This window comes from Acinonyx jubatus, chromosome B4, assembly GCF_027475565.1.
Source record: "Acinonyx jubatus isolate Ajub_Pintada_27869175 chromosome B4, VMU_Ajub_asm_v1.0, whole genome shotgun sequence".
NCBI classification, from domain to species: domain Eukaryota; kingdom Metazoa; phylum Chordata; class Mammalia; order Carnivora; family Felidae; genus Acinonyx; species Acinonyx jubatus.
In genome coordinates this window covers 36,661,842-36,687,792 of record NC_069387.1, presented here as the reverse complement: position 1 = coordinate 36,687,792, position 25,951 = coordinate 36,661,842, and the positions used below count along the sequence as shown (strand labels likewise).

Genomic DNA, 25,951 nt, shown 5'->3' with positions numbered 1-25,951 from the left:
CACAAAAAACTTCATTATAAAGGTGAAATGTGAGGAAAGACTCCTTCAAGGTGAGGCAGTTACCCAAACAGATACACAGGGAATAGTAAGAGGAAGGGCCCCATGTTAGAATCATGCCTCAAGTGTTTGAGGAGCAATAAGGAAGCCACTGTGGCTGAAGCAAGTGGGGAGAAGTTAGAAAGGAAACAGCAGCTCTCTTAGTAATCTTTATTATACAATTATCACCATTACATTACACAATACTCTATATTCAAAGCATTTCAAGCTCAATTTCCATTAGTAATGATATATCTTCATGGATCCAGTCATGCTTTCCCACCCAGTTTTAAGATGATTACCAGCATGCAGCTGTGAAAATAACAGCCAGCACAGTCAGAGTATAGCCAAGAAATAAGATGAAACTATCTCACAAAGAAATCAAAACTATGACTTTGGCATCATGCATACAACACTCTAACAATCTAACAAGGCCCGATACTATCAAAACACACAAAACTTTACACTTGGTTTTCTTCAGCTGACAGATTCAAGAATTATCATGTATAATTTCAAAATATAAACCATTTACTCCAAACATTTTGCCATGAAATATATCACACCACTATCACTAGAAAAATATCACTTATGAGCCATGCCCTACAAAAGATGCCATGCACTTAAACTGAACAAAGTGGAGACAAGCCCTTAATCAAAATTTAACCAGAGTCATGTTAATCAAGGCCAAAATTTCAGTCCAGTGTAAAACTAAGTCTGGTTAGCAAGAGAATTTTAACAGACATGAAGTAGTAGTGTTCTACTTAAAAGCTCTCTCTCAAGCATCCATTAAAAAGACAGTAAAGGAACAAAAAGGCAAAGGACCAAGAAAAAAGCAGATGTAGAAGTGAAAACCTAGCAGGCAGAACCAAAAACCAACCAAGTACCTTCAACAGAAGAGAGTCAAGGAGAAGCTTTCCAATACAGAACCTGGAAAGGCTTAAGAAATGGAAGCAGCAGTACCTTTAAAATCAGAGATGGCAGTAAAACAGAGAACAGGACTGGCTGAAAACCTGTATAAAAGCAATTAGACCTCCCCCAGTCAGCACAGCCGGGCAACTATTGCTCTCTAACCCTAGCAGAAAACTAGAGATTTACTTTCAGAGAGTTTGAAAAGAAGGGACTCTACCCTAAGAGAAATATGTAAGCCAAGTATAGGATCAGTCTAATAGTCTAATAATCCAGCATCAGGTTATTAGTCTCACATCCAACTAATAAAAGTTCAAAAAGAGAGAAAAGTGGAAGAAATTATCAAATACAAAAAACACAAGAAAAGTTACAAAAACTCAAAGACACGAGTTCAGATTAGAAGTTATCAAGCGCAATGAAAAATATTAAATGAGGAGGGGCACCTGGGTGGCTCAGTTAGTTGAGTGTCGGACTCTTGATTTCGGCTCAGGTCATGATCTCACTGTCTGTGGGTTCAAGCCCTGAGGGGAGGGAGCTCCACACTGACAGTGCAGGGCCTGCTTACGACTCTCCCCCCCACCACGCCGCGCCCCCCAACACTGGCGCACACTTTCTCTCCCTCAAAGTAAATAAACTTAAAAAAACTAAAATTAAAAAAACAGGTATTAAATGAGGAAGTGGACATTCTCTCTTCAGAAGAGGTTTCCTGGAGGAGGGTTTCACAAAAGCTATGAAGAAGGCAATAGTGTAGGTATAAATGAAGGAAGACAATATGGCACATTACATGGAGTTAAAAATCATCTCTGAGATGGAGTGCTACCAAAGTGTTGCTTTTGCTTGGCAATGTCTCCTCCACAGTTATGCCACTGAGAAAGACAGCAAAAGGATGAAAGTCTTAGAATCATTGACTGGAATGATTCACAAATTCCCTTATGATGATCCTGCTTACAATAAACTTAATAAAGACTTAGACAAAAATAAAAGGTAAATGTAAACAGCTTTGTTCATTATTGAATGTTTAGCGGGACTTTACAATTAGTGTGAAAGGTTCTGGACTTTCACTGTTAAGAATGATAGATGAACAAAGACCAAAAATCAAGGAATGGATGTCCATCTGTTAAGTGTTTAAAAAGGTGATTAAAAGCAAAACTTTAAAGGAAACAAACACGTATGTATATAATGAAGATAAACACATACTAATGCATATACCACTGTGAAATCTCAAGGCACTGGGAATAAAGATTACGTTCTATGTCTTCAAGAAAAAGAAAGCCACATAGGAAGGAACAAGAACTAATACAGCATCATTCTTCTCAAAAGCAACACTGGAAGCTGAAAGATCATGGAATAAAGTTTCAAAACGTTAAAGGAAAACAATTTACAATCTAGACTTTTAAACCCCACCAAACTACTACTAAAGCGTAAGAGTAGACCATTTTTAGACAGGCAAAAAATTTACATTCCATTTACCTTCTTGTTCATGAAACTAACAGAAGAAATGCTTCATCAAAATAGGAGTGAACCAAGTAATAGGAAGATTTGAAACAAGGAGAGAGGCAAAGGGAATTCCCAGAATGATAACAGTGAAAGGAAGTTCCAAGCTGACAGCTAACCTTAAAAAACAAGCAGTCTGGATTGAAGCAGAAAATAGAACTCCAGAGGACTGGCTCCAAGAACAAAGTGAAACTGATAGATTACCTGACAGGTGAAGCATACAGAGAGATTTAAACTGCTGCTGGAAAATCTGAAAACAAATTTTTGATGGTTACAAAGAAATATTACAAAATGAAAACAAGGAGGATTATTAACCCCAAGGAAAATAAAAATTGGTATAAGGAAACAATCATGGCACACTATAAGGCTCAGGTACAAATAATATTTGTATTTACAGTTAGAGTAAAAATGTTTGATTAATAAAAAACTGATCTAACTACACTAGAATGGAAGAGGGGAATTATGTAAGGATTTAGGTTTCCTACACCCTTTCTCCATCTTTAATGGTAGAAATACAGTGTATAATATTTAAAACTGAAAAATGAACTAGCATGAGTATACTACTTGAAATACAAAAATCAGGGGCGCCTGGGTGGCTCAGTCCGTTAAGCGTCCGACTTCAGCCCAGGTCACGATCTCACGGTCCGTGAGTTTGAGCCCCGTGTCGGGCTCTGTGCTGACAGCTCAGAGCCTGGAGCCTGTTTCGGATTCTGTGTCTCCCTCTCTCTCTGCCCCTCCCCCATTCATGCTCTCTCTCTCTCTCTCTCTCTCTCTCTGTCTCAAAAATAAATAAACGTTAAAAAAAAAAAAAAGAAATACAAAAATCAAAATCAGAAATGGCTAGGGGTCGCTCAGTCAGTTAAGCGTTCGACTTCAGCTCAGATCATAATCTCGTGGTCTGTGAGTTCAAGCCCCACATCGGGCTCTGTGCTGACAGCTCAGAGCCTGGATCTTGCTTCGGATTCTGTGTCTCCCTCTTTCTTTGCCCCTCCCCACTCAACACTGTCTGTCTCTCAAAAATGAATAAACGTTAAAAAAATAAATATAAAAATAAATGGCTAAAAGAATTGAACATGATTAGCTCTGAGGAGTGGGAATGGGAGTGGAGAGGTGGAGAAGGAAGAATGTTGGTTTTCATTTTAAGCCTTATATTTTAAAAAGTATTACATTGACAAAAAATTTTAAGGGCTAGAATGAATGTTCCTTGCTGCACTGATTATAAACAGTAATTGTTAATGTCAAACTCCTTTAAATTATAGACATTCCAAGCAATACTTTTTATAATAAAAAATAGCCAGGAAGACAAATGATTTAATCAATACAGGAAACCATCAAATTGACAATTTAATGACTGAGACCGAAAATTTGCTTCCCATTATAAAGTAGTGAGAATTAAAGTGTTTCAAAATCATGTCTGTAATAACACAAATTCCAGAGATGCTCACCAGCTGTCAGCCAATTATAATCTTTTCTCTTTTTAAGTAAAGGGCATACCCAACAACCTAAACGTATCAGAACTCTCATATATATAAACTCTCACATATTTTCTGTAGTTTTCACCCTGAGCTCCTCGCTACAAAGTAAAACGTCATGGTAATGAAATATTCACCCAATGACAGAGGTCAGAATAGTGATTACCTCTGAGGAGAAGTACTAACCACAAGGGAGACGAAGGAGACTGCTAGAGCCTGTAAATGTTCTACATCCTGATCTGGGTGGTGGTTACATGAGTGTATACATATATAAAGATTGATCCAAAAAAAAAGAAAAAAAGATTGATCCAACTGTCCATTTAAGATTTGTGCATTGCCCTCTAAGTTTCCCCCAACGTAAAGAAAGAAAGTTCATGTAGTGAGAAGCAGCAAGCTCACCATTTAGGTGACATTTAGGAAACAAAGTATTATACCGGAAACAAAGTATTATACCGTGCAAACAAAACAACTACAAATCAAAACTTAGATCTACCTCTTAGTTTTACATCTTAGGTTTATAAGCACTCCCAAAGATTAGGGGAAACAGATGTCCATGGGTACTTAAAAGACGAGACTCCAATAAACACCAGGACAATCAAACTTAACCTTTCATCACAATATATTTTCAACATACTCTCTTAAGTATTTAAATGAGATATATTTTACTAGTAGTTTTTCTCTTTGCACAAAAAGAATGGGTTTCTCAAGATGGAGTTAAACTGGCAAGATGACAAATACAATACAGAACTGTGAACAACTAGGTATTCAGGTTACCTCTAAAGCCCCTTTTTACTTTTGAAATGCTACAATTCAGTAAAACCAAGAATGCAATCTAATTTACCATCAGAGTAATGTTAATTTTTTTTCTTATTTGAGCAAGAGCACACTTGCATGCGCAAGCAGGCGGGGGGGGGGGCGGGGGGAGAGGGAGAAAGAGAGAGGGAGAAAGGAAAGGAAGGAGACAGGAGAAAGAGAGAGAGAGAGAGACAGAGAGAGACAGCGAGAATCCCAAGGAGGCTCCTTGCTGTCAGCATGGGAGCCCAATGCAGAGCTCAAACCCATGAACCATGAGATCATGACCTGAGCTGAAATCAAGAGTCAGACACTTAACCAACTGAGACACCCAAGTATCCTCCAAGTGTTTTTTTTAATCTACTCTTTTTTTTTTAATGTTTATTTATTTTAGGTATTTACCTTTTAATTGGAAAATTACTGAAACAGGAACAACTTCAATTTGATAGATTATCTGCTTATATAAAATACTTATTCTAGCAAATTCCATAAAACCAAGGTACATGGAGTTTTAGCCAAAAATTATCACAACCCTATTGTTATTAATGATTAATTTTTGAAAATTTCTTTAAACTATCTAAAGGGGCGCCTGGGTGGCTTGGTCGGTTAAGCGTCCGACTTCAGCTCAGGTCATGATCTCACGGTCCGTGAGTTCGAGCCCCGCGTCGGGCTCTGTGCTGACAGCTCAGAGCCTGGAGCCTGTTTCAGATTCTGTGTCTCCCTCTCTCTCTGCCCCTCCCCTGTTCATGCTCTGTCTCTCTCTGTCTCAAAAATAAATAAACGTTAAAAAAAAAAATTAAAAAAAAATAAACTATCTAAATTGAACCAAACATATTCAGAGCTTTAAACAGCATCACATAGCAAAACTTAATAATTAAGCTTTCACTGAATAAAAATGTAAAAAAGAAAAAAATTCTTAAAATTTTTAAATAAAGACTTTTGTTTATTTATTTTCGAGAGAGAGTGAGAGAGACAGAGCAGGAGCAGGAGAGGTAGAGAGAAAGGAAGACACAGAATCCAAAGCAAGTTCCAGGCTCCGAGCTGTCAGCACAGAGCCTGACACGGGGCTTGAACTCACAAACCATGAGATCATGACCTGAGCCGAAGTCAGATGCTTAACTGACTGAGCCACCCAGGCGCACCCTTAAAACTAAATTTTTATCCTAATGGTTCCCTACAAGACACAAACTCATCCCTCATATTCACATATACTTTGCTCTTTGGTATCATCAATTTTCATACAACTATACTAGATAATTCTCAGGATGGTGTTCAATTATTGATATCAGTACTAAACTTTATCAGATGAAAGAAGCCTATAACCATATTTTAGCATAAGACTACACATCCCAGAATTTTTAGAGCATTCTAACCTGACACTAAATTTAAAATGCATTACGGGGTGCCTGGGTGGCTCAGTTGGTTGAATGTCCAACTCCTGATTTAGGCTCAGGTAGTGATCCTGAGGTCCTGGGATCAAGACCTGTGTCAGGCTCTGCAATAAGAGTGGAACCCACTTAAGATTCTCTTTCTCTCACTCTCCCCTTCTCCGTCTCCCTCCGCCCCTCCCTCAAGTGTGTGCATGGGCTCTCTCTCTCTCTCTCTCTCTCTCTCTCTCTCAAAAAATCATAAATTTGTTGCCTTAAAAAAAATGTGTTACAAAAAATGTTTTTTTTTTTTTTGATGTTTATTTATTGTGAGAGAAAAGAGTGAGCATAAGCAGGGGAAGAACACAGAGAGAAAGAATCCCAAGCAGGCTCCATGCTGCTGTCAGTGCAGAGCCTGACCCAGGGCTGCATCTCATGAACCTTGAGATCGTGACCTGAGCTGAAATCAAGAGTCAGACACTTAACTGACTGAGCCACCCAGATGCCCACAAAAAATAATTTAAGTATGTTTGTCTCATTTTTCCTTGATAGTGAAATCTCCAAAATTAACTCTGTAACTTGAGTAACTTTTTATTTCAACACAGTACATCAAAGACATGAAAGACCACTCAAAAATAGATGTTTTGCAAAATTCCTCAGATAATCAAGCTGTCTTTACTCACAAGTCAGAACAATCATACATTTTATTATATTAACAAAACAGGTTTTCAAGGTAATTCAAACGCTCTTGCAGGTCAGTTAGTTCTTTTCACATTAGGAAATATAATGTTACAAAATTAACATAAGTTTAGGTAAAAATCAGTCTAAACTCTTCACTCTTAAGTTTTCAAGCTCTTATTCATTCTGGATAATGCTGGCTTCAGTTAACACTACTTATAGGTATTAATACAACTGATATGTACCACACTCAAGAATGGTGAGCAAGTGAATCTCTTTAACAAATTTTCAATTCAGAAGTAGAATAAAAATGGCCAGCTCAACATAAGACATCGTACCCTCAACACAAGATACTATTAATAGATTGGCATCATTTCTTTTGTATAATGTTTATCAGAGTCTACTAGTATGAATCATTAAATATGTTAAATCTCATAACAAATTATGAAATAATTTTAAAGGTAACTTCAGAATCTGTCATTTACATTTATTCATGCTTGCATTTCATTGTCAAACAAATCCCACATAAGAAACAATGTTTTCCATAAAGTTTATTGGAAATTTCTAATTTCACAGATTCACTAGGCTCTGCTCCAATTTCTAAACCAAGTACAAGCCTCACCTTGCTCAAAGCATACAGATCCAGGATTTTTCTCTCCACCACTGGAATCTTCAAGGTAGATCCTTGGAGCTCCCAAAATTTTGCTAACTGATCCAAGAAGTCCAGTCTCACTCTGGTCATTGCCTAAGATTATTAAAAAACAGAAACCAGAAATAGGAATTAAGTTATGGTTGAAAATAAATGAGCTTTACTTAACAGAGGTACTCATCTCTCTAAAGAAATTCGTATCACTTAGTCCAACCCTGTAAAATAAGACAATAATAAAGAGAGAAAATACTACTAATAAACTTTATTCACTAAGGCAAAAAAGTCACTCTAATTATGAGAAATGCTCTCATATTTTATCAACCAAAGAAATTTCTTTCTAAGAGTTGGCTTAACTAAGCTAAGCAGAAAATGTAGTAAATCGGATTATTCTAAGCATTCTATCATTTCATCTGTATAAACTATATATACCTCAGGTACACTAACTTTCTACCCCACTGATATTAAGATCCTTCATCAAGTATCTAATTACAAGAAACTTAAAGGGAAAAAAAGTATTAAAATCTGGGAAAATAAATGTTTCAGAAACATCAAGGGAAAAAAACCACCTTACTATGACATATTAAACCTCAGCTAAGAATTCTCTTTTGTACTCTGAAACAGTTTTCTACCACACCGAAGTATCTTCTGATAATCCAGCAGACAGGAAAAATAATAATATTTAAATAGACTTCAATTTAGAAAACATAAAAGAGACAAATAATATTTAAAGGGAAATCTTAATAAATCAGATTAAGAGTCCTGGAAAAATTCTGTTAAAGCCAAATATAACCTTTGAAAACCTTTGATAAAATTTTAAAACCTACTTTCCAAAGACCTCAAGAAACAGAATCTTCCAACATTAACATAAAATTTTCATAGAATAGTAAGTGCCAAAGGAAACAGAACTTGAGAATTCCAGGTCTCTGCAGGTAAGTACTGGATATTTCCACTATGAAAAACACAGTTTCCTGTATTAAAAAAAAAAAAAATAGCTTCCCATAATCCCATTTAAGTGGAAAAACTATAACAACTACTTTTTATGATGTGTTTTTATCAGAAACTTCCTTCCATTCAATCTCAATTAACATTAATTCTGAGCCCTGGTACATAAGCTTCTCAAAGTTCTCTACTGGAGCCCTGACATAAACAATGAATCAGGAGGCAGAAATGGTGACACAACACCCACCTCAAGTTCATTCAGGCGCTGGACTCTGGGAGTGAAACGAAAGCTTTTTACTTCACATGCAAATGGAGGTTGCCAATCCTAAAGAGAAAGATTTTTTTTTTAAACATACTGATATATAAAGAAAGAATCTATTATTTATTCCCTTAATTTAAAGGATGAGTAGCCACAAATCATGATGACAGCAGGTCAACTTTAAGTCTTTTTCACTGTAGAAACAGAAAGAGTAACATTCTTTAGGTGATATAATTTTAATATTACTTACCTCCAATCACTTATCTATCATATTCTAATTTTAAAATTACTTTATCTATAAACCCTCCTCAAATTTCAACAATCCCACTCTATAACCCAATATTATGCTTTCCCCAATTACTCAAGTGGAATGCAGTGAGCTCATGTATCACAATACAGTGTCTAATAAACATCTAAATTTACCAAATTAAAAAGAAAACAGAATTTGAAAGAAACTAAAAAGGGTAAAAGATTAAAAAATCATTTTTAAAGTACTTATATAATTGGATATCTTTTTTTTATTCATATGTAATGTGACACAGCACTTTACAGTCTATGTTATGTTACATAAATGTTTTGTTCAAAGCCTGGTTTCTCGGCACCCAAATATTAAAAAAAAAAAAAAAAAAAGTAAGCAAATCCACAGAACAAGCACAATTCCTGATTGGAGTTGTGGTGTAACTGAAATGAGATAGCACAATTTGAGCAGGGTTCTATACAAAATACTTTGATTTGGCCTAAATAAGAGTAAATCTACTTAAAAATATGAGAAGTAGTCAAGTATTTTGTTCTTACCTTGGAAACTAAAGAAATCCACCAATATAGAAATTAAATTCTGCTTGCAAACAAGATTTTATTTTTAGTAATAATACGACATACAAAGAGATGATATATTATTTCTTTTTTTTTAGTAATAAAAAACATGTATTTTTTTTTTTTACCTAAAGGAACCCTGAATACAATTTCTAATTCATAAATGGCAACAAAGTAGATGAAAATATGGTTGTTTGAGAAAAATTTCAGTGCTTAAAGTTTTGCTAGTATTAGGTAATTTTGATAGGTAAACAGTTAAATGAAGTTTTTGGAGGATGGTAATGCCCATCATTGATCATAGCAATAGCTTTTAATCCTTTGCTTGTGATTGATAGTCTATAAACCTTAATCAAATTCATTAAGCATAAACAGGTTTAGTAGCATGTCTGGGTTTCAGAATCAGACTGATCTAGGTTCAAAATCTATTTTGCCACATGCCCAAGATCATATATTTAATAAGTTATGTAACTTATTCAGACCTGTCTCACCTATAAAACAAGACGTTATTTACCTCCTAGGGCTTCAAAGAATATTAAGTGAAATAATCTGTAGGTTTATTATCTAAATCCCTCCTCCTCCTCCCCCCCCCCCATCTTAAACTCTTTATTCTCTATGTGCACACACTACTGTGGTAGTCTGTGGTGAGAACAGACACTTTTCAAATGCAACACGCATAAAACTACTTCATCTTTTATTCTTATAACTAGTAGACAAAACATAAAGTGTCCCTTTAAGAAGCACCGAAGGCAACAGTTCAAATTTAAATGTGCATTAAGTTGCTAGAGGACTTGCTAGAAAAACACGTTCTAGAACTTCCACATCCAGAAACTGATTCTAGTCTGGGAATGAGGCCTAGAGATGTGCATTTTAACAAGCATCTGGTTGAGCCTGGCGCAGGTGGACCAAGAACATCATTTGGAAAACGTTGGTCTTATGGGTAAAGAAAAAAAAGCTTTTGACCTTGAGCAAATCACTCAACCTCTTGGGGCACTAATTCCCCCCAAAGGGGAGTACCTGCTTTCCTTACTTTAAAGATTGAGAATTATAAAAAAACTATAGGCAAACAGTTATTTGCAGTAACTGCAATTGATAAATCTTTGAACCTTGGTTCCTATGTCAAAAGATCCAACGTTTTCTTCCACATCTATTACTGACCAATTCCTCTTAAACCTCAAAATTCTGTAATAAATGCCGCTCCTTCTCCTCCCCTGGGAAGACTTTTTCAGTGCGACAACAGAGTCTAGGGCTCTTGTTTGGTAATATCATCCTAGGGGACAACTACATCTCAGATTACCGTTTAAGAAACCTTAGCCTTGAGATGAGGCCTCCAAATATTTAATAAGTTAAGCATTAATAGGACTTGGTTAAAGAAATAACCAATTCAAAGGCAATTTTTACTATAGCACCATAAGAAGAGAGTACAGTACATGAGGATAAGACATGCCATGTCATAAACTTCAAACACCTTCCTGACCAACGAAAGGCCTGAAGTCTTTTGTTACCCCTGCCTACAGTCAAACAAGAAAACTACCAGTTCCCAAGTTCTAGGCGGAAAGGCCCCTGGGACACCACTCGCAGGCTCAGACCTTCCTACGTTAAGACTGCAAAAGAAACCAAGGCAAGAACATCTACAAACTTAGCTTCTAGCTGTTGAGAAATGAAAGACAGTAAGTATGAAAGGACAGAAGGACTGAAAAAGTAAAGCTAAAGCACTCTCCCTTCCCTTTCTCCTCGGACTCCGGTACCTTGGGCGGTCGGATTTTGCAGATGCCGGTTTTCTCCGCCAGAGGCCGGATGCGGCCGATAAAGCTGAGCGGGTCTGTGAACTCCTCCCAGCTGGGCTCAAAGACTGGGCACTCCGGTGGGGGCACGAACTCCGCCGCGTAGCCCCCCGGCCCCACGCCTGCCATGGCAATACGGGGGGGGGGGGTCCCCGTGGGGGAACAGGTGGAGAAAGGCTCACTGAAGCCCACCGAACTCTCTCACGTCTCCTGACAGGAGCCGAAGCTCATCTTCTCGGGCAAGAACCGCTCAACACAGGAACCCCACAGTCGCTTCCTCTTCTCGTTTGTTATTGTTTCCTTCGGGGTTTTTCCTCTCTGGGTCAGGACTTTTCCGGAAGTTAATGTACTGTCAAATCCCTCCGCCACCACAGAAACAGAATCCCTCCGCAGCAAGGCGAAGCCTCGTCGTTTCGCCTTTCTTCTTCCTCCCTTTGCCGGCAATCCGGTGTGGTTCCTTGTCTGCGGAAGTTCCGCGCTGTCCGACGACTTTCAGCGGCACACCCCTAAGGTCGCACGAGCTCACCTCAGGAAAGATACTGGCGGGGAGAAAGCAGTCAGGGCTCAGGAGGGGCGCACTCTTCCGGCGCGGAGGAATGTGTAATGCCCCAGAGGGCAGAGGTTCTGCTTCCGGTGAGGAGGGTTCTGTTCCCCTTTGTGTATAAATGACACGGAAACAAACTCGACCTGCTTTCCGCGAGCCTATCTGGCTGTCCTGGCATCGCGGCTTGTTTTAACGTACCTGTCTTTTTCCATATAATCAGCTTTTTCAGCATCTGGCTCTTTCTTTAGTATTTTGACTGTTAGTATCTCTTCCAAATAATCTCCCTTGGCCACTCCATAGCCGCCTCATCTCCGTGACAACAGGTTCGGATCGAATCTGTCCCCCAAATCCTGCCAGCCGGCCTTAGTCACCGTCTAGGAATTGCTTTTCGTGGAAGACACCGCTCTTGACCTTCCTTTTCCAGCAATTGACAACCCCAAGTCATCTCAACAACAAGCACTTTACTACCACACGCTTCGTAAACTTTTCTCAATACGCTGTAAAGACTGGCAAACCTTCTGATCCTGCTTGTCAAAAGTTTCTGTGCCAGTGTACATCTCCACTTACTCCAAATTGTAGGAAATAACGTAGAAAGAACTAAAGAAGAAACTGAAAAGGTAGTTCGAGTATTAAATATTTATTGTAAGGAAGACTTCCTTTCCAGGGCTTTTTTTCATACTCCCTGTGCAATCTCGGCTACCCCAGGACCTGAATTACCAACTGTGATTGATAACTCCCAAAACTGTATTTTCAGACAAGGTTTTTCTCTTGATTTCGAAACCAATACATCTAGCTACCTGCGAGACAACCCCATGTCGTCAATTCAAGTACCTACTGTTTTTTCAGTGTTTCCTGTTTCCGTGAATGACTTCACCTACTCAGTTGCCTGAGCCAGAAATCTAGAGCTAATCCTTAACTCCTCCCTTACTATGTACTATTGGGTGTCAAGTCTGTCTAGAGATTCACCTAAAAATCTTAAACCCACCCATGTATCTTCATCCTCGCGTATCACTATCTTAAGTTCTCTCTCACCTGAACTATGATAGCTCAGTTCTTACCCCCCCTCAAATCCCATTCCATTCAGTTGTCAGATTGCTTTGTCTAAAATCCAGAATACACCTTGTCCCCTCATCTCCAAACTCCACGATTTCAAACTCCTTTCTTATTTGCCACCTTACTCCCAAGCTTTGTGGTGGCTTTAATGCACTGTGCCTTCTCTCATCTCTGAGCCTCCACAGATAATGTTTCCTCTGTTTGGAACACGTTTGTACTCTCCTGACCCCACCCCACAGTTTCATATATCCCCTTTCTGACCTACTCATCTTTCATATATCAGTTTAAATATGACTTCCTCTGGAAAGCTTTCCTTAACTTTCTAGCGTCATTTACCCAACAGCAACCTGTACTTCCTTATCAAACTTTTTGGAATTTCTTCATTGCCATTCTTCCTCAGGCTGTAAACTATATGAAGGTAGGTGCAAGTCTGTTGTATTGACCACTGTAGCCCCAATTCCTAGAATGGTGCTTGGTGTATAGAAGGTATGCAATAAACATCTGTTAAATAAGTATCTGTTGAATGAGTGGGTGGATTCACCCAATAAATTTACTTTGTGTTTCATTGCCTCATCTACATTTACATATAACAAATTTTAAGACTCTACTAAGGTGTGGCATATATGATATCCCATCATTTGTTTATAGTATCCGTAAAAGTTAATGCCCAGTTACTACACCCACCAGCCTCAAACCCATACACAAACATTTGTTTCAGTTAGCCTTTGTTATGTAACAAACTACCCCAAAACTTAATGGCTAAAAAAACTTAGTGGCTAAAAATGAAAACTATTACTGCAATTCTGTGGGTTGGCAATCCGGTGTTTTCATGGTTCCCCTGGGATCACTTCTGCAGCTACAGGCGTCTGACAGCTTAACTGGAGTTGGAGGATCCACTATGGCCTCATCACATATCTGGCAGTTGGTGCTGGATGTTGGCTGGGAAGCCTCAGTTCTCCACATGACTTCTCATCCTCGATAGGATAGACTGTGTTTCTTCATAACATGGTCTTAACATTCTGGGAGTGTGAGAATGGAAGCCTAGGCCTAAGTCCTAGGATCCAAAATGTACAAGATCACTTCTGTCATATTCTGTTGGCCAAGGCAGATCATAAGGCCAGTCCAGATTTGAGAAGGTGGTGAAATGGACTACATATCTTGATGGGAAGAACAATAATATCACATTGCAAAGGGATGTAGAGAAAAGTGTGATTCGTCACACACAATTATAATGAGTCACAATAAAATCTGATTTAAAAATCAAATTTTTACTATTTAAATCTGAAAATCCACATTACTCACAACAGAAATAATGAAATTCTAAGTAAACCAAGTAACACTGAAATAATCATTAAATATGTAAATTAAAGTATAATTGTTTTGCTTTTATATTACCAGCAGAGCAGCAAAGCCTTGATTGATCCTCAGAATAAACACAAATTCCTAAAAGCTTTGTTTCTCTTACTTTTGATCTTTCAAGGTATACTTACCTAGTACTTTAAACTGTCTCCCTAGTATTTAAATTCATTCAGTGATTATCTTCAATCATTTATTTGCCTTAATATGCCTGAAAAATCTGTAGCAGTCACTTTAGCAGTGAGTCTATAAGAGAAACACAGTGAATATCTCTACTGGGGATGGAAAAAACTTATCCAGTTTTACCCACATGAGATTCTAATCCTCCCCTCCAGAAGTATCACCCATCCTCACCCCTCATACCCATCCCTTTGAGAATCACTATTGTAAAAGTTTCTTATGGTTTGTTTCCCTCTCTGTTTCTATCTTATTTTTGCTTCCCTTTCCCTATATTCATCTGTTTTGTTTCTTAAATTCCACATGAGTGAAATTGTATATTTGTCTTTCTCTGACTTATTTTGCCTAACATAATACACTCTAGTTCCATCCACATTGTTGCAAATGTCAAGATTTCATTCCATTCTTTTTGATCATCAAGTAATATTCCATCGTGTGTGTGTGTGTGTGTGTGTGTGTGTGTGTGTGTGTGTCTTCTTTATCCATTCATCAGTCGATGTTACATAACAAAGGCTCTTTCCATACTTTGGCTACTGTCGATAGTCCTGCCATAAACATTGGAGTACATGTGTCCCTTCAAATCAGCATTTTTGTATTCTTTGGATAAATACCTAGTAGTGCAATTGCTGGGTCGTAGGGTAGTTCTGTTTTTAATTTTTTGAGGCACCTCCATACTATTTTCCAGAGTGACTGCACCAGTTTGCATTCCCACCAACAGTGCAAAAGGGTTCCTCTTTCTCTGCATCCTCACCAATATCGGTTGTTTCCTGAGTTGTTAATTTTAGCCATTCTGACAGGTGTGAGGCGGTATCTCATTGTGGTTTTCATTTGTATTTCCCTGATGATAAGATGTTGAGCATTTTTTCAGTGTCTGTTAGCCATCTGGATGTCTTCTTTGAAAAAATGTCTATTCATGGTTTTTGCCCATTTCTTCACTGGACTATTTGTTTTCTGGGTGTTGAGTTTGACAATTCTTTATAGATTTTGGATACTCACCCTTTATCTGATATCTCATTTGCAAATATCTTTTCCCATTCTCTCAGTTGCCTTTTAGTTTTGCTAAACTAAAACTTTAGTTTTGCTGATTGTTTCCTTCACTATGCAGAAGCTATTTCTCTTGATGAGGTCCCAGAAGTTCATTTTTGCTTTTGTTTCCCTTGCCTCTGGAGACATGTCAAGCAAGAAGTTGCTGCGGCCAAGCTGCAAGAGGTTGTTGCCTGTTTTCTCCTATAGGATTTTGATGGCTTCCTGTTTTACGTTTTAGCTCTTTCATCCACTTTGAGTTTATTTTTGTGTATGGTGTAACAAAGTGGTCCAGGTTCATTTTTCTGCATGTCGCTGTCCAGTTCTCCCAACACCATTTGGTGAAGACACTGTCTTTATTCCATTGGATATTCTTTCCTGCTTTGTCAAAGATTAGTTGCCCATATGTTTGTGGATCCATTTCTGTGTTCTCTATTCTGTTCCATTGATCTATTTGTCTGTTTTTTCGTGCCAGTACCATATTGTCTTGATGATTACAGCTTTATAATATAGCTTGAATTCTGGAATTGTGATGCCTCCATCTTTGGTTTTCTTTTTCAACATTACTTTGCCCATGGTTAATCAGCTCTAATGAGGGCTTTCTGCACGTAGTATGTTAATATTGACTGTCAATAGTGCTTGGGTCTCAGGGAAGAACAGTTAGGTATAGCTGTAGTTTACAGGTGCTGTTTTCAGTAGTTAAGCTATTCTTAAAAACTTTTGAGAAAAAATTAAATAATATTAAAAAATTATGTTTTATACAAAATTTGCTGTCCTTGGTGCTAGAATAGGATAAAATGAATATCCAACTCTGACAATCATCTAGCTAGGCTGTGATCTCTGAATTTATTAAAAAACGTAATAAAACTTCATAAATTCAGACTAATTGAAGGAAGGCAAGTTGCTGAGAGCCAAAATTAAAAATTACTAAATTTGTAAGGAAAGGCTATTTCATTTCAAATATACTTTCTACCAGTGGTTCTCAAACTTTTTGGTCTCGGGACCATTTTGTACTCTTAAAAATTATTGAGAACCAGGCACCTAGGTAGCTCAGTTAGTTAAGCATCTGACTCTTGATCTCAGGTTAGGTCATGATCTCGCAGTTTGTGGGATCGAGCCCTGTGTCAGGCTCTGCACTGACAGTATGGAGCCTGCTTGGGATTCCCTCTTTCTCCTTCTCTCCCCCATCTCACATGTGAGCACTCTCTCTCTAAGTAAGTAGACTATTAAAAATAATAATAATAATAATAAATAATAAACCCTTACATGTTGTATTAATCAGCTTTCTCCAGAGAAACAAGACCAATAGAATGGAGAGAGATAGAGAGAGAGAAAATGAGGAATTAGCTCACACAATTATGGAGGCCGGCAAGTCCAAAATCTGCAGTGTCGGCTAGCAGGCTGGAGTCTTAGGAAAGTTGATGTTCCACTCCAATGACTAGCAGGCTGGAAACCCAAGAAAGAAGATGGTTCAGATGAATTCTGAAGGCGCTTTGCAGGAGAATTCCATCTAGCTTGGGGAGGCTGGATTTGTGTTCTATTCAAGCTTTCAGCTAATTAAATGAGACCCACCCACTATGAAGAAAAATCTGCTTGACTCAGAGTTTATTGATTAAATGTTAACCTCATCCAAAAAAAAACCCTCCAAGGTGACACATAAAATTAACCATCACACATGTTAATATATATATATATATAAAATATTTTTTCTAAAAAGAATTTAGTGATAAAAGTAGCTTGAGTTTATATTTTTTGAAAAACTTTTTAATGTTTGGCTTAGTAAGACCAAGCTGGATTCTCATACCTGTTTCTGTATTAAATCTTTTGGGATATATTGTTTGGGTTGAAATATATGGGAAAAAATCCAGCATCACACAGATATGTAGTTGGAAAGGAAATAGTATTTTTTCAATATTTAGCCCTTTCAGATAATTGTAATTACTTTTTCCATTTTTTTTTTCATTTTAGAGAGAGCACGCAAGCAGGGGAGAGGGGTGGGGGGGTGGGGAGAGAGAGAGTGGGAATCCCAAGCAGGGTCCACACTCAGTGCAGACCCAATGCAGGGCTCAATTCCACAAACTGTGAGATCATGACCTGAGCCAAAATCAAGAGTCAACCAACTGAGCCACCCAGGCACCCTGATAATTGTAATTTCTTAAAGGTTAGCAATATGGAATCTAAAACTTTATCAATGAACTTTTTGTACTCTGTTACATTAAAATGGTAGTCAACATTGTCCTTGAGTGGATTTTTTACTCAGTCATGATTTTGTAACATCATGCATTAGTCATTTTGATAATATTATTTCAATATTATAACTGAGTTATATAGATCTTCCTAATGTTGATGCACATAATTATATAATATTAAAAATCATAGCAATATTACCATTGATGTTCTCAGAAAATTGAGAGGCTGTCAAACTCAGAGTAACAGAAACAAGTTTTCCAAAATAATGATTTTCACTTATAGCTCAGATTTTCATTGTCAACAAATACCATCAGTTGTTTCCACTGAATAAATGGGCTCACATTGTTCATTTTCAAGAAAATGTCTGTCAACTACCTAGATCTAAATAGCCATGGTTTATCTGTTTGGCCTTCTGGTGTTACATGAAAAATGTGACTAATTAAGCTCATAAGTGCTTCTCCTTGAGAAAACCTTCCTGCTTCTGTACGTAGTAGAACTGCTTTCTTTATGTGTACTTCCTACTTCATCACATAGACTATTAAAAAAACATGTTCAAGAGTCACGGTTTACTAAAACTAATCATTTTTACTGCTTCATCATGGGCATTCTTTCTTTTTTTTTTTAAGTTTATTTAGACAGAAAGAGAGAGAGAGAGAGAGAGCGAGCATGGGGGAGAGGAAGGGAGAGAGAGGGAGAGAGAGAATCCCAGCAGGCTCCACGCCGTCAGCACAGAGCCTGATGTAGGGCTGGAACTGATAAACCTGAGCCAAAATCAAGAGTCGGGCACTCATCCGACTGAGCCACCCCCACACCCCCATCATGGGCATATTTAAATGAAACTGGCTTTTTTTCTTCTTAAACCATTGGTGTGTGTGTCGTAAAAACAATGACTACAAGTACAGTTTGGTGTTACTGCCATGATTCATGCTGAGGAACCAGTAGTTTTAGCCACCACTGCTTTTGCAGTGCAAATGTCAATGGCAAAAACAAAACAAAACAAAACAAAACAAACAAAAACAGGGTGCCTAGGTGGCTCAGTCGGTTGAGAATCCGACTTCAGCCCAGGTAATGATTTCACAGTTCATGAGTTTGGGCCCTGCATCGGGCTCAGTGCTGATAAGTGTGGAGTCTGGTTGGAATTCTCTTTCTCTCCCTCTCTCCCCCGCCCCCCGCCCCGCTGTCTGTCTGTCTGTCTGTCTGTCTCTCTCTCTCTCAAAAATAAATAAAACATTAAAAAATTTTTTAATAAAAAAAGAAGGCAAATAGCATTTTAATGTTAATATGAAAATAATTTTGACTTCAAGAACTTCGGAAGATACTTCAGGGACCAACATTGGCCTGAGGACAAATAAGGATCTGTTGACCACACTTTGGGGACTGATGATGTCACAGTCCATGAGTTCGAGCTCGGCATCAAGCTCTGTGCTGATAACTCAGAACCTGGAGCCTGCTTCAGATTCTGTGTCTCCCTCTCTCTGCCCCTCCCTCATTCAGGCTCGCGCACTCTCTCTGTCTCTCTCTCTGTCTGTCTCTCAAAAATAAACATTTTTTAAAAAGACACATTTTTACATAGGTTTTGAGCAGACAGACTCTAAGTAGTCCACAGGGACAAATCAGTATAGGAGGAAGAGATTCAATTTTTATGAACTCTAAAGGTTGAAAAGCTATGATTTAAAATGTTTCTTTTAAATTTTTTTTGAATGTTTATTTGCTTTTGAGAGAGAGAGAGAGAGAGACAAGTGGGGAAGAACGAGTGTACCCCCCAACATGGGGCTCAAACTCACAACCCTGAGATCAAGAGTTGTGTGCTCTACCAACTAAGTCAGGTGCCACAAATTATATTATTTTAGAAGCAATTACAAGGTGTTCTTTGAAGGATATACATGGTTTTACTGCTGAACAGAACAATTTACAGTGCACCTAAATTTATTGATAATCTTGTGCCTTGCCTTACAACAATCCATTATCTGCTGAGTACAAAAGAATAGATGATTAAGAATCCATTAAAGGTCATATAAATATAAGTCATATTCAAATAAATAATGCTAATATCTTGGGCAAACAAGCTGTGGGTACTTTGAGGGAAGATAGACATAGACTATGAATGTTCAAATAATCTGATTGGAAAGTAGTTGTTGATACCTTAATTAAGGGAGGAAAATAGTGATAATTTACAAGTAATTTCTGTAGACCTGCATTTTAGGTGCACATATTTTCACTAGTCTTGAAGAAGAGATAAAATAAAAATCATCAATTACATATGAAGAATACGTCAAAGTTTAAAATTTTTTCAAAAACTGTGGAACTCTAAGGCAGTAGTGAAGCCAATAATAAAATTTAATTAGTGTGTATTCTAGGAGAAGAAATTATATTCTAGGAGAAGAAAAAGAAATCACATATAGAAGAACTTTGGTTAAGAGGCTACATGTAGGGGCACATCGGTGGCTCAGTCAGTTAAGCATCCAACTCTTGGTTTCAGCTCAGGTCATAATCTCACAGTTTGTGAGTTTGAGCCCCACATGGGGCTCCGTGCTGACAGCATGGAACCTTCTTGGGATTCTGTCTTCCTCTCTCTGCTCCTCCCCTGTTTGCTCTCTGCCTCTCTCTCTCTCTCAAGAATAAACATTTTAAAAAAAGAAAAGAAAATCCTTTAAAAATAAAATAGAGGCTACATTTATACCAGAATTTTGAACATAGAGACTAAAAGATATTTCATTTAAACATTAAGATATATAAAAGGAAGTTATAAAGGAAAGGATTAATTCAATAATGCATGGCAGCATTTCATAAGAATTGGAAATAACATACAAGGCTCTGTTTTATATCACTTTCAATGGCGCTGGTAGGCAAAATGATCTAAAAGATTTTTAAATGCAATATTTCAAATGATTATCTCCTTATTAATGTTATGGTAAAGGAAGAAGAAACATTTTAGGGGCCCCTGGGTGGATCAGTCGGTTAAACATCCAGCTTCTGCTCAGGTCATGATCTCACGGCTTGTGAGTTCGAGTCCCATGTCGGGCTCTGGCCTGGAGCCCGCTTCGGATTCTATGTCTCCCTCTCTCTCTCTCTCTGCCTCTCCCCAACTTGTGCGCTCTTTCTCTCTCTCTCTCAAAATTAAACAAACATTAAAGTTTTTTTTTAACTTTAATCATTTGAATCTCATTTGAATCTCTAAATCTGTGTTTGCCAAAATATTTGCATAATTTGTAAAGTAACGTATCAAGAGCTTCTACCTTAACAAACTGGGTGAATTCAAGAACAGAGTCAAATGCCATATTCCAAACAAACAAACAAACCAAACAAAAAAAACTAGGTGAGGTATTTTCTCATATTTGGTTTGGATTCACTCAAATTTATGTCAAGGACTTTATCAATAATTTTCTATGTCGCAGATGCCTTCATAGAGGACAGATAACACAGACCTTGTTCACTACTGTGTACCAACATACACATGACAATAAAAATACAAATAATAAACTGGAAAGGAAATGATAAATGTCAGTCTTCTATCTTCTCTCTGCCCTGTGATTTTTCAAAATTAAAACATGGGTACTAGTTATTTATTTGTTTTCCTGGTGTAGGCTCCCTGGACAGGTACATAGTTTTTAAGTACTCCTATTTCCTTTAGTGTGTTTGTATGTGCATTGTCTATTTTTCTGTGATTTCTCAGAGGGCAAAAGCTATTATTTCTTAAATTTAGCATTAAATGAGGATGGGAAGCATACCAAAGGCATGCTTCAGTTCTATTTATTCTTTGATATGTATTATTGTTATGAAGTCCATGGTTCTTACACAAATAAGAGAAACCAGAAGTTTACTTTTCAGTTATCTGTGTTGAGCTAATAAAAGTTAATTTTTCCAGGAAGGTAATAGTTCTTTCACCATAAAAAGAAAAACCAGCATGTGATGCTAAGAATGAATGGTGAGAGTGATTTGAGAGGGTTTTCATAGTTGTCAAGAAAGTAAAATTTGAAGAAAAGGTGAAAATTTGCAACAGTATAAAATGCCAGAAAGAATGAGATACAACAAGATGTGATCATTCAGTTTAGCAATTAATAGATCATAGAGCAATTTCAATAAAGTTATGGAGTCAAAATCCAGTTTTGAGTGAGTTGGGAAGTGAATGGGAGATGAAGAAAAGGAGCCAAGCATGGACTCAATGTCCTTGGCTGTGGAGGAAAGGTTGGGTATGGAAACATGGAAGTTACTGAAGGAGAACCAAAGAATATCTTCACAAGCTAGTATACATGAGTGGGCCTCAGTGCTGAGAAGGAAGAACTAATGGAGAATTGGAGGCTGAAGATAGTAAGAGAAAAACCAAAGTCCCTAAAGAAGCAAAAGAAATGAGCATGATAAGAGCAGGGACACACGTTCCTCTGAAGCAGAGGAAAAGAGGTAAATACAAGTACAGTGATGGTAAGTAAGCGGGTGAGAAGGCACGAAGTTAAGGCAGTTGATTAGCTTGGGAAAGAAAGACAAAGATACTGGGAGGGCTCCCTTAAGGGTTTAAAGTAAATTGTGAATACCCAAAATGGCTCCTGTGGAAATAAGGAGAAAGAGCAAATATTTCTTGAGAAGTGTTGTTCTTCATTTCTGAGGGTTTCACTAAGGTTAGAGACCATAACGTTATGGTGATATCATTTCCCATAAATGGGAGACTGTTCCCCAGGAGCACACATAGAAGGCAAAAGCTAAGAATAATCTAAAGTACAGGGATTGGGGCACCTGGGTGGAACCTTGGTGGTGGGTTAAACATCTGACTCTTGGTCTCAGCTCCTGTCTTGATCTCAGTGTCAGTGAGTTCAAGCCCCACATTAGCCTACATAAAAAAATAAATAAATAAATAAATAAATAAATAAATAAATAAATAAAATAAAGTGTAGTGCCATTACAACAGAAAGACAAAGAGATGAGATTGCCGGCAGTAACAATGTTATGCACCACAGAATTAAACTGAGTAGGAAAGTAAAGTCCCAGGGCGGGAGAATATACCAAGTAAGAGTTTCTCAGGTTTGCCTTTCTCATAGCCTCCATATATACTCATATATACTCTTCCTCTTGTATTTCCCATTCTTTTTTAAGATTTTATTTTTAACTAATCTCTGCATCCAACGTGGGGCTCAATCTCACAACTCCGAGAACAAGAGTCACACTGTCTACCGACTGAGCCAGCTAGGTCCCTTGTATTTCCCACTCTGATTAATGTCACCTACTCCAGCTAATCTCCCTGTCCTGGATCCAGTTGATTGGAACTTTTTAAAAAATGTTTATTTATTTTCTTGAGAGAGAGAGAGAGACAGAATGCGAGCAGGGGAGGGGCAGAAAGAGAGAGGGAGACAGACTCTGGAGCAGGCTCTAGGCTCTGAGCTCTCAGCACAGAGCCTGACGCAGGGCTCAAACTCACAAACTGGGAGAACATGACCTGACCCGAAGTCAGACGCTTAACCAACTGAGCCACCCAGGCGCCCTGGAACTTTTTTTTTTAATCTTTATTTATTTTTGAGAGAGAGAGAGAGAGAGAGAGAGAGAGAGAGAGAGAGAGAGAGAGAGAAACAGAGAGAGAGGGAGACACAGAATCTGAAGCAGGCTCCAGGTTCTGAGCTGTTAGCACAGAGCCTGACATGGGGCTCGAACCCACAAACTGCGAGTTCACGACCTGAGCTGAAGTCAGATGCTTAACCTACTGAGCCACCCAGTCAATTGGAACTTTTAAATATTTCTCATTTTCCTCTTCATATTTCCATTTTTGCCTCCCTTGTTTAGTTAGGCATTTCCGTGAATTACCACGGCAGCCTCCCAGATCTTCAAGCATTGTCCTTAATTGATCCTCTGCAACCAGAGTGTTTTTTTAAAAAATCAATCTGACATTGGGTGGTTGTGAGAGAGGGAGGGTTGAGAATAACCCTTTGACATGTGAATGAATGATGACACTTCAACCTTGATGTAGAATGGAAGAAGAGCAATCTAATAAAGAGAGGAAACACACCTGTGGGGAAGAATGTTATATATGCATTCATTCATTTGGCAACAACTTTTGAGCATCTGCTATGTGCCAGGCACTCTCCTAGATTCATTCTGCATATATAACATGAACAACAATAAAAAGACAGAGCTTACATTCTACTGGCAAGGGGAGACAAAATAATGGGCACAAGCAAATATATATTATTTTAGGTGCTGGTAAGATCTTTTTAAAAAGTACAGAAGGTAGGGAGCGAAAGGGTGGTAAGGGGGGATAGTGTAGTCAGAGAAGGGCTCAAGACTGATGACATTTGAACAGAAGCTATGCTATCAAAATACAATGACAAATTGCTAAATGAATATCAAAGCACAAGGGATTACTTCTAATAAAGGAGATGGTATTTGTATTGGCCTTGGTAGGGATTTTATAGGTTAAGATTCATGGAAAAGATCAATCCACATAAAAGGAAGGGTATGAGCCAAACCTGGGAAGTCCATGCTACATTCAGAAAATAAGTTATTTATTATATAATGAGATAAGTAGGATCAGGTTATGTCAGTATTTGAATGCCATATCACTCTCTGGACTTATTCTCTACTCTTTGGGGAGTAACCAAAAGTTTATGAACAGGAATGTGACATGTCCAGAAATGTGCTTTAAAAAGAATAATCACCTTTTGTAGAATGGATTGGAGAAGGGAAAAACACCAGTTGGAAACCTATTGTAGTAATCCAAGTGAAAGGTGACGAGACACAGAGTAGCAATTAATAGGATGATATGTATTTAAGAACCAGTCTGAAGATAAGATCACCATGATTTTGCTTAAAATATATATATATAAGGGAGGGCACCTGGGTGGCTCAGTCAATTGAGCACCCAACTCTTGATTTTGGCTCAGGTCATCATCTCATGGTTTGTGAGAGCCCCTCATCCAGTTCTGTGCTGACCGTGCAGAGCTTACTTGGGATTCTCTCCCTCTCTCCCAAAATAAAAAAATAAACTTTAAAATTAAATAAAATAATAAAAAAATGTAAGGGCCAAAAGAGACACAAAAATACTGATTTTTGGTGTAACTAATAGAGAAAAATCACAAGACAGCAAAAAGTAAATTTAGGAGATGTCAAATTCCTTCTGGACATCCTTAAGTCTTATACAGCAAAGAGTCCCAGCTTTTTCATAGCAGTAGTGACAGCTCAGAGGCTGAAGTGCCTTTCCCCCTACTCCTACCATTTGTTCTTCTGCAAAGATGAGACTGCAATTGAGTTTTGAATTAGCTTACATTATTAAAGCCAGTTTCTCACATCTTTCAGGAAAAGGAAGCAGTGTCTGCTGATAAAAATAGTAGTATTTATATACATAACTCTCTGACGGTAGAAACTGAACCACAGGTCCTATCTTGACCCTAGGCCACCAGGTCATTGAAGGAGAAATTATCTTCTTAGAATCTTCACCTTGATATAAGCTTGTAAATTGCAACACATAATAATCCTGTATCCATTGCATGATTATGCATCGCGCTTCTGCATGATTTTTTATGAAAACAAAGTAGTTGAACAAGTTTAAACTGGGGGTGCCCAAAATTAGTGCGTTCTGACCCCAAACACCACACTACCAGTACTGGGATGAACTGGGTTGCAATCCATTAACATCCTCCACCAGGGAAGCTGCGTGCTGAAGTAAAACTACATTTCCCGGCTATCTCTGCGCGGTTAGACGCGAAGCGAGGAAGAGCGGGAATGGGGCGTGCCTCTGTGTGAATAGCCTTCCTATTGGCGCACAATCCAAAGGGCCGTGTAAACTTGTGGGCGATTGGACCGATTTCGTGCACGCTCAGTGGCGCTGCAAAGCTACCGGATTTAAGTTTTGTTTTTCGGTTGCGGGTTTCTGACTCGGAGGTTTAGTGTGCCGTGAGTACAGAGTTTTGGGTTTGGGATGCAGGAGTGGGGGAACGGGCCTTGGGCTAGAAAAAATCTGGTGAGGGAGAAGTAAGTGCGGGTCCCGGAAGAAGGAAGTTAGGATGTGCAAAGTGAAATATTTTGAGGGTGCTGGAGGATTGGGGAGCCATAAACATGAGGGAGTCAACAGCAGGATGAAATATAAAAAAGAGTGTAGAATTTGGTGTCCTGGAAATGCGCTCCGGTATTCCCTCATCCCACAATAGTCTAACCCTCAATTTCCTCATTTGTAGATTAAAGTATAATAAAAGTATTTAACCGAGTTGTTATGGGGGTAAATAAAATAAATGTCAAAGTACTAATCAAGATTTAATTTTAAGTAAACAGGCTGTATTAAAAAACGAAAAAACCACTTAAATGAGGATATCACAGAGAGAGGAGTAGAAGCTAACTGAAACCCATTAATTTATCTATATTGATCTTTTGGGAGGTACTATAATGAGTAATGCCCATTTTCTATCTGCAAGGAACATACCCTGCCATGAGAGAAGTTATAGCAACA

The 25,951-nt window shown here is 38.1% G+C and overlaps 2 protein-coding genes across 8 annotated transcripts in view; one reads left to right on the top strand and one right to left on the bottom strand.

The window, feature by feature from the left end:
• Nucleotides 1-11,783, bottom strand: part of KDM5A (lysine demethylase 5A) — a 97,585-nt gene extending 85,802 nt beyond the window's left edge. For both annotated transcript variants that reach the window (XM_015061466.3, XM_053225671.1), the window contains exons 1-3: nt 11,151-11,783; nt 8,581-8,658; nt 7,368-7,490 (exon numbers count right to left, since the gene is read on the bottom strand). In XM_015061466.3, coding sequence (XP_014916952.2) covers nt 7,368-7,490; nt 8,581-8,658; nt 11,151-11,315 — 366 coding nt within the window. In that variant the 5' untranslated portion in view covers nt 11,316-11,783. The remainder of the gene's footprint in view (nt 1-7,367; nt 7,491-8,580; nt 8,659-11,150) is intronic.
• Nucleotides 11,784-25,303: 13,520 nt separating this feature from the next.
• The window catches only part of CCDC77 (coiled-coil domain containing 77), a 30,933-nt gene continuing 30,285 nt past the window's right edge, over nt 25,304-25,951 (top strand). For 2 of the 6 annotated variants that reach the window (XM_053225668.1, XM_053225670.1), the window contains exon 1: nt 25,346-25,401. The gene's annotated coding sequence lies outside the window, so the exon portion shown is untranslated. Of the gene's footprint in view, nt 25,402-25,951 lie in introns of all 6 variants that reach the window. The other 4 variants (XM_015061468.3, XM_027074000.2, XM_053225669.1 and 1 more) reach the window with 4 other exon arrangements.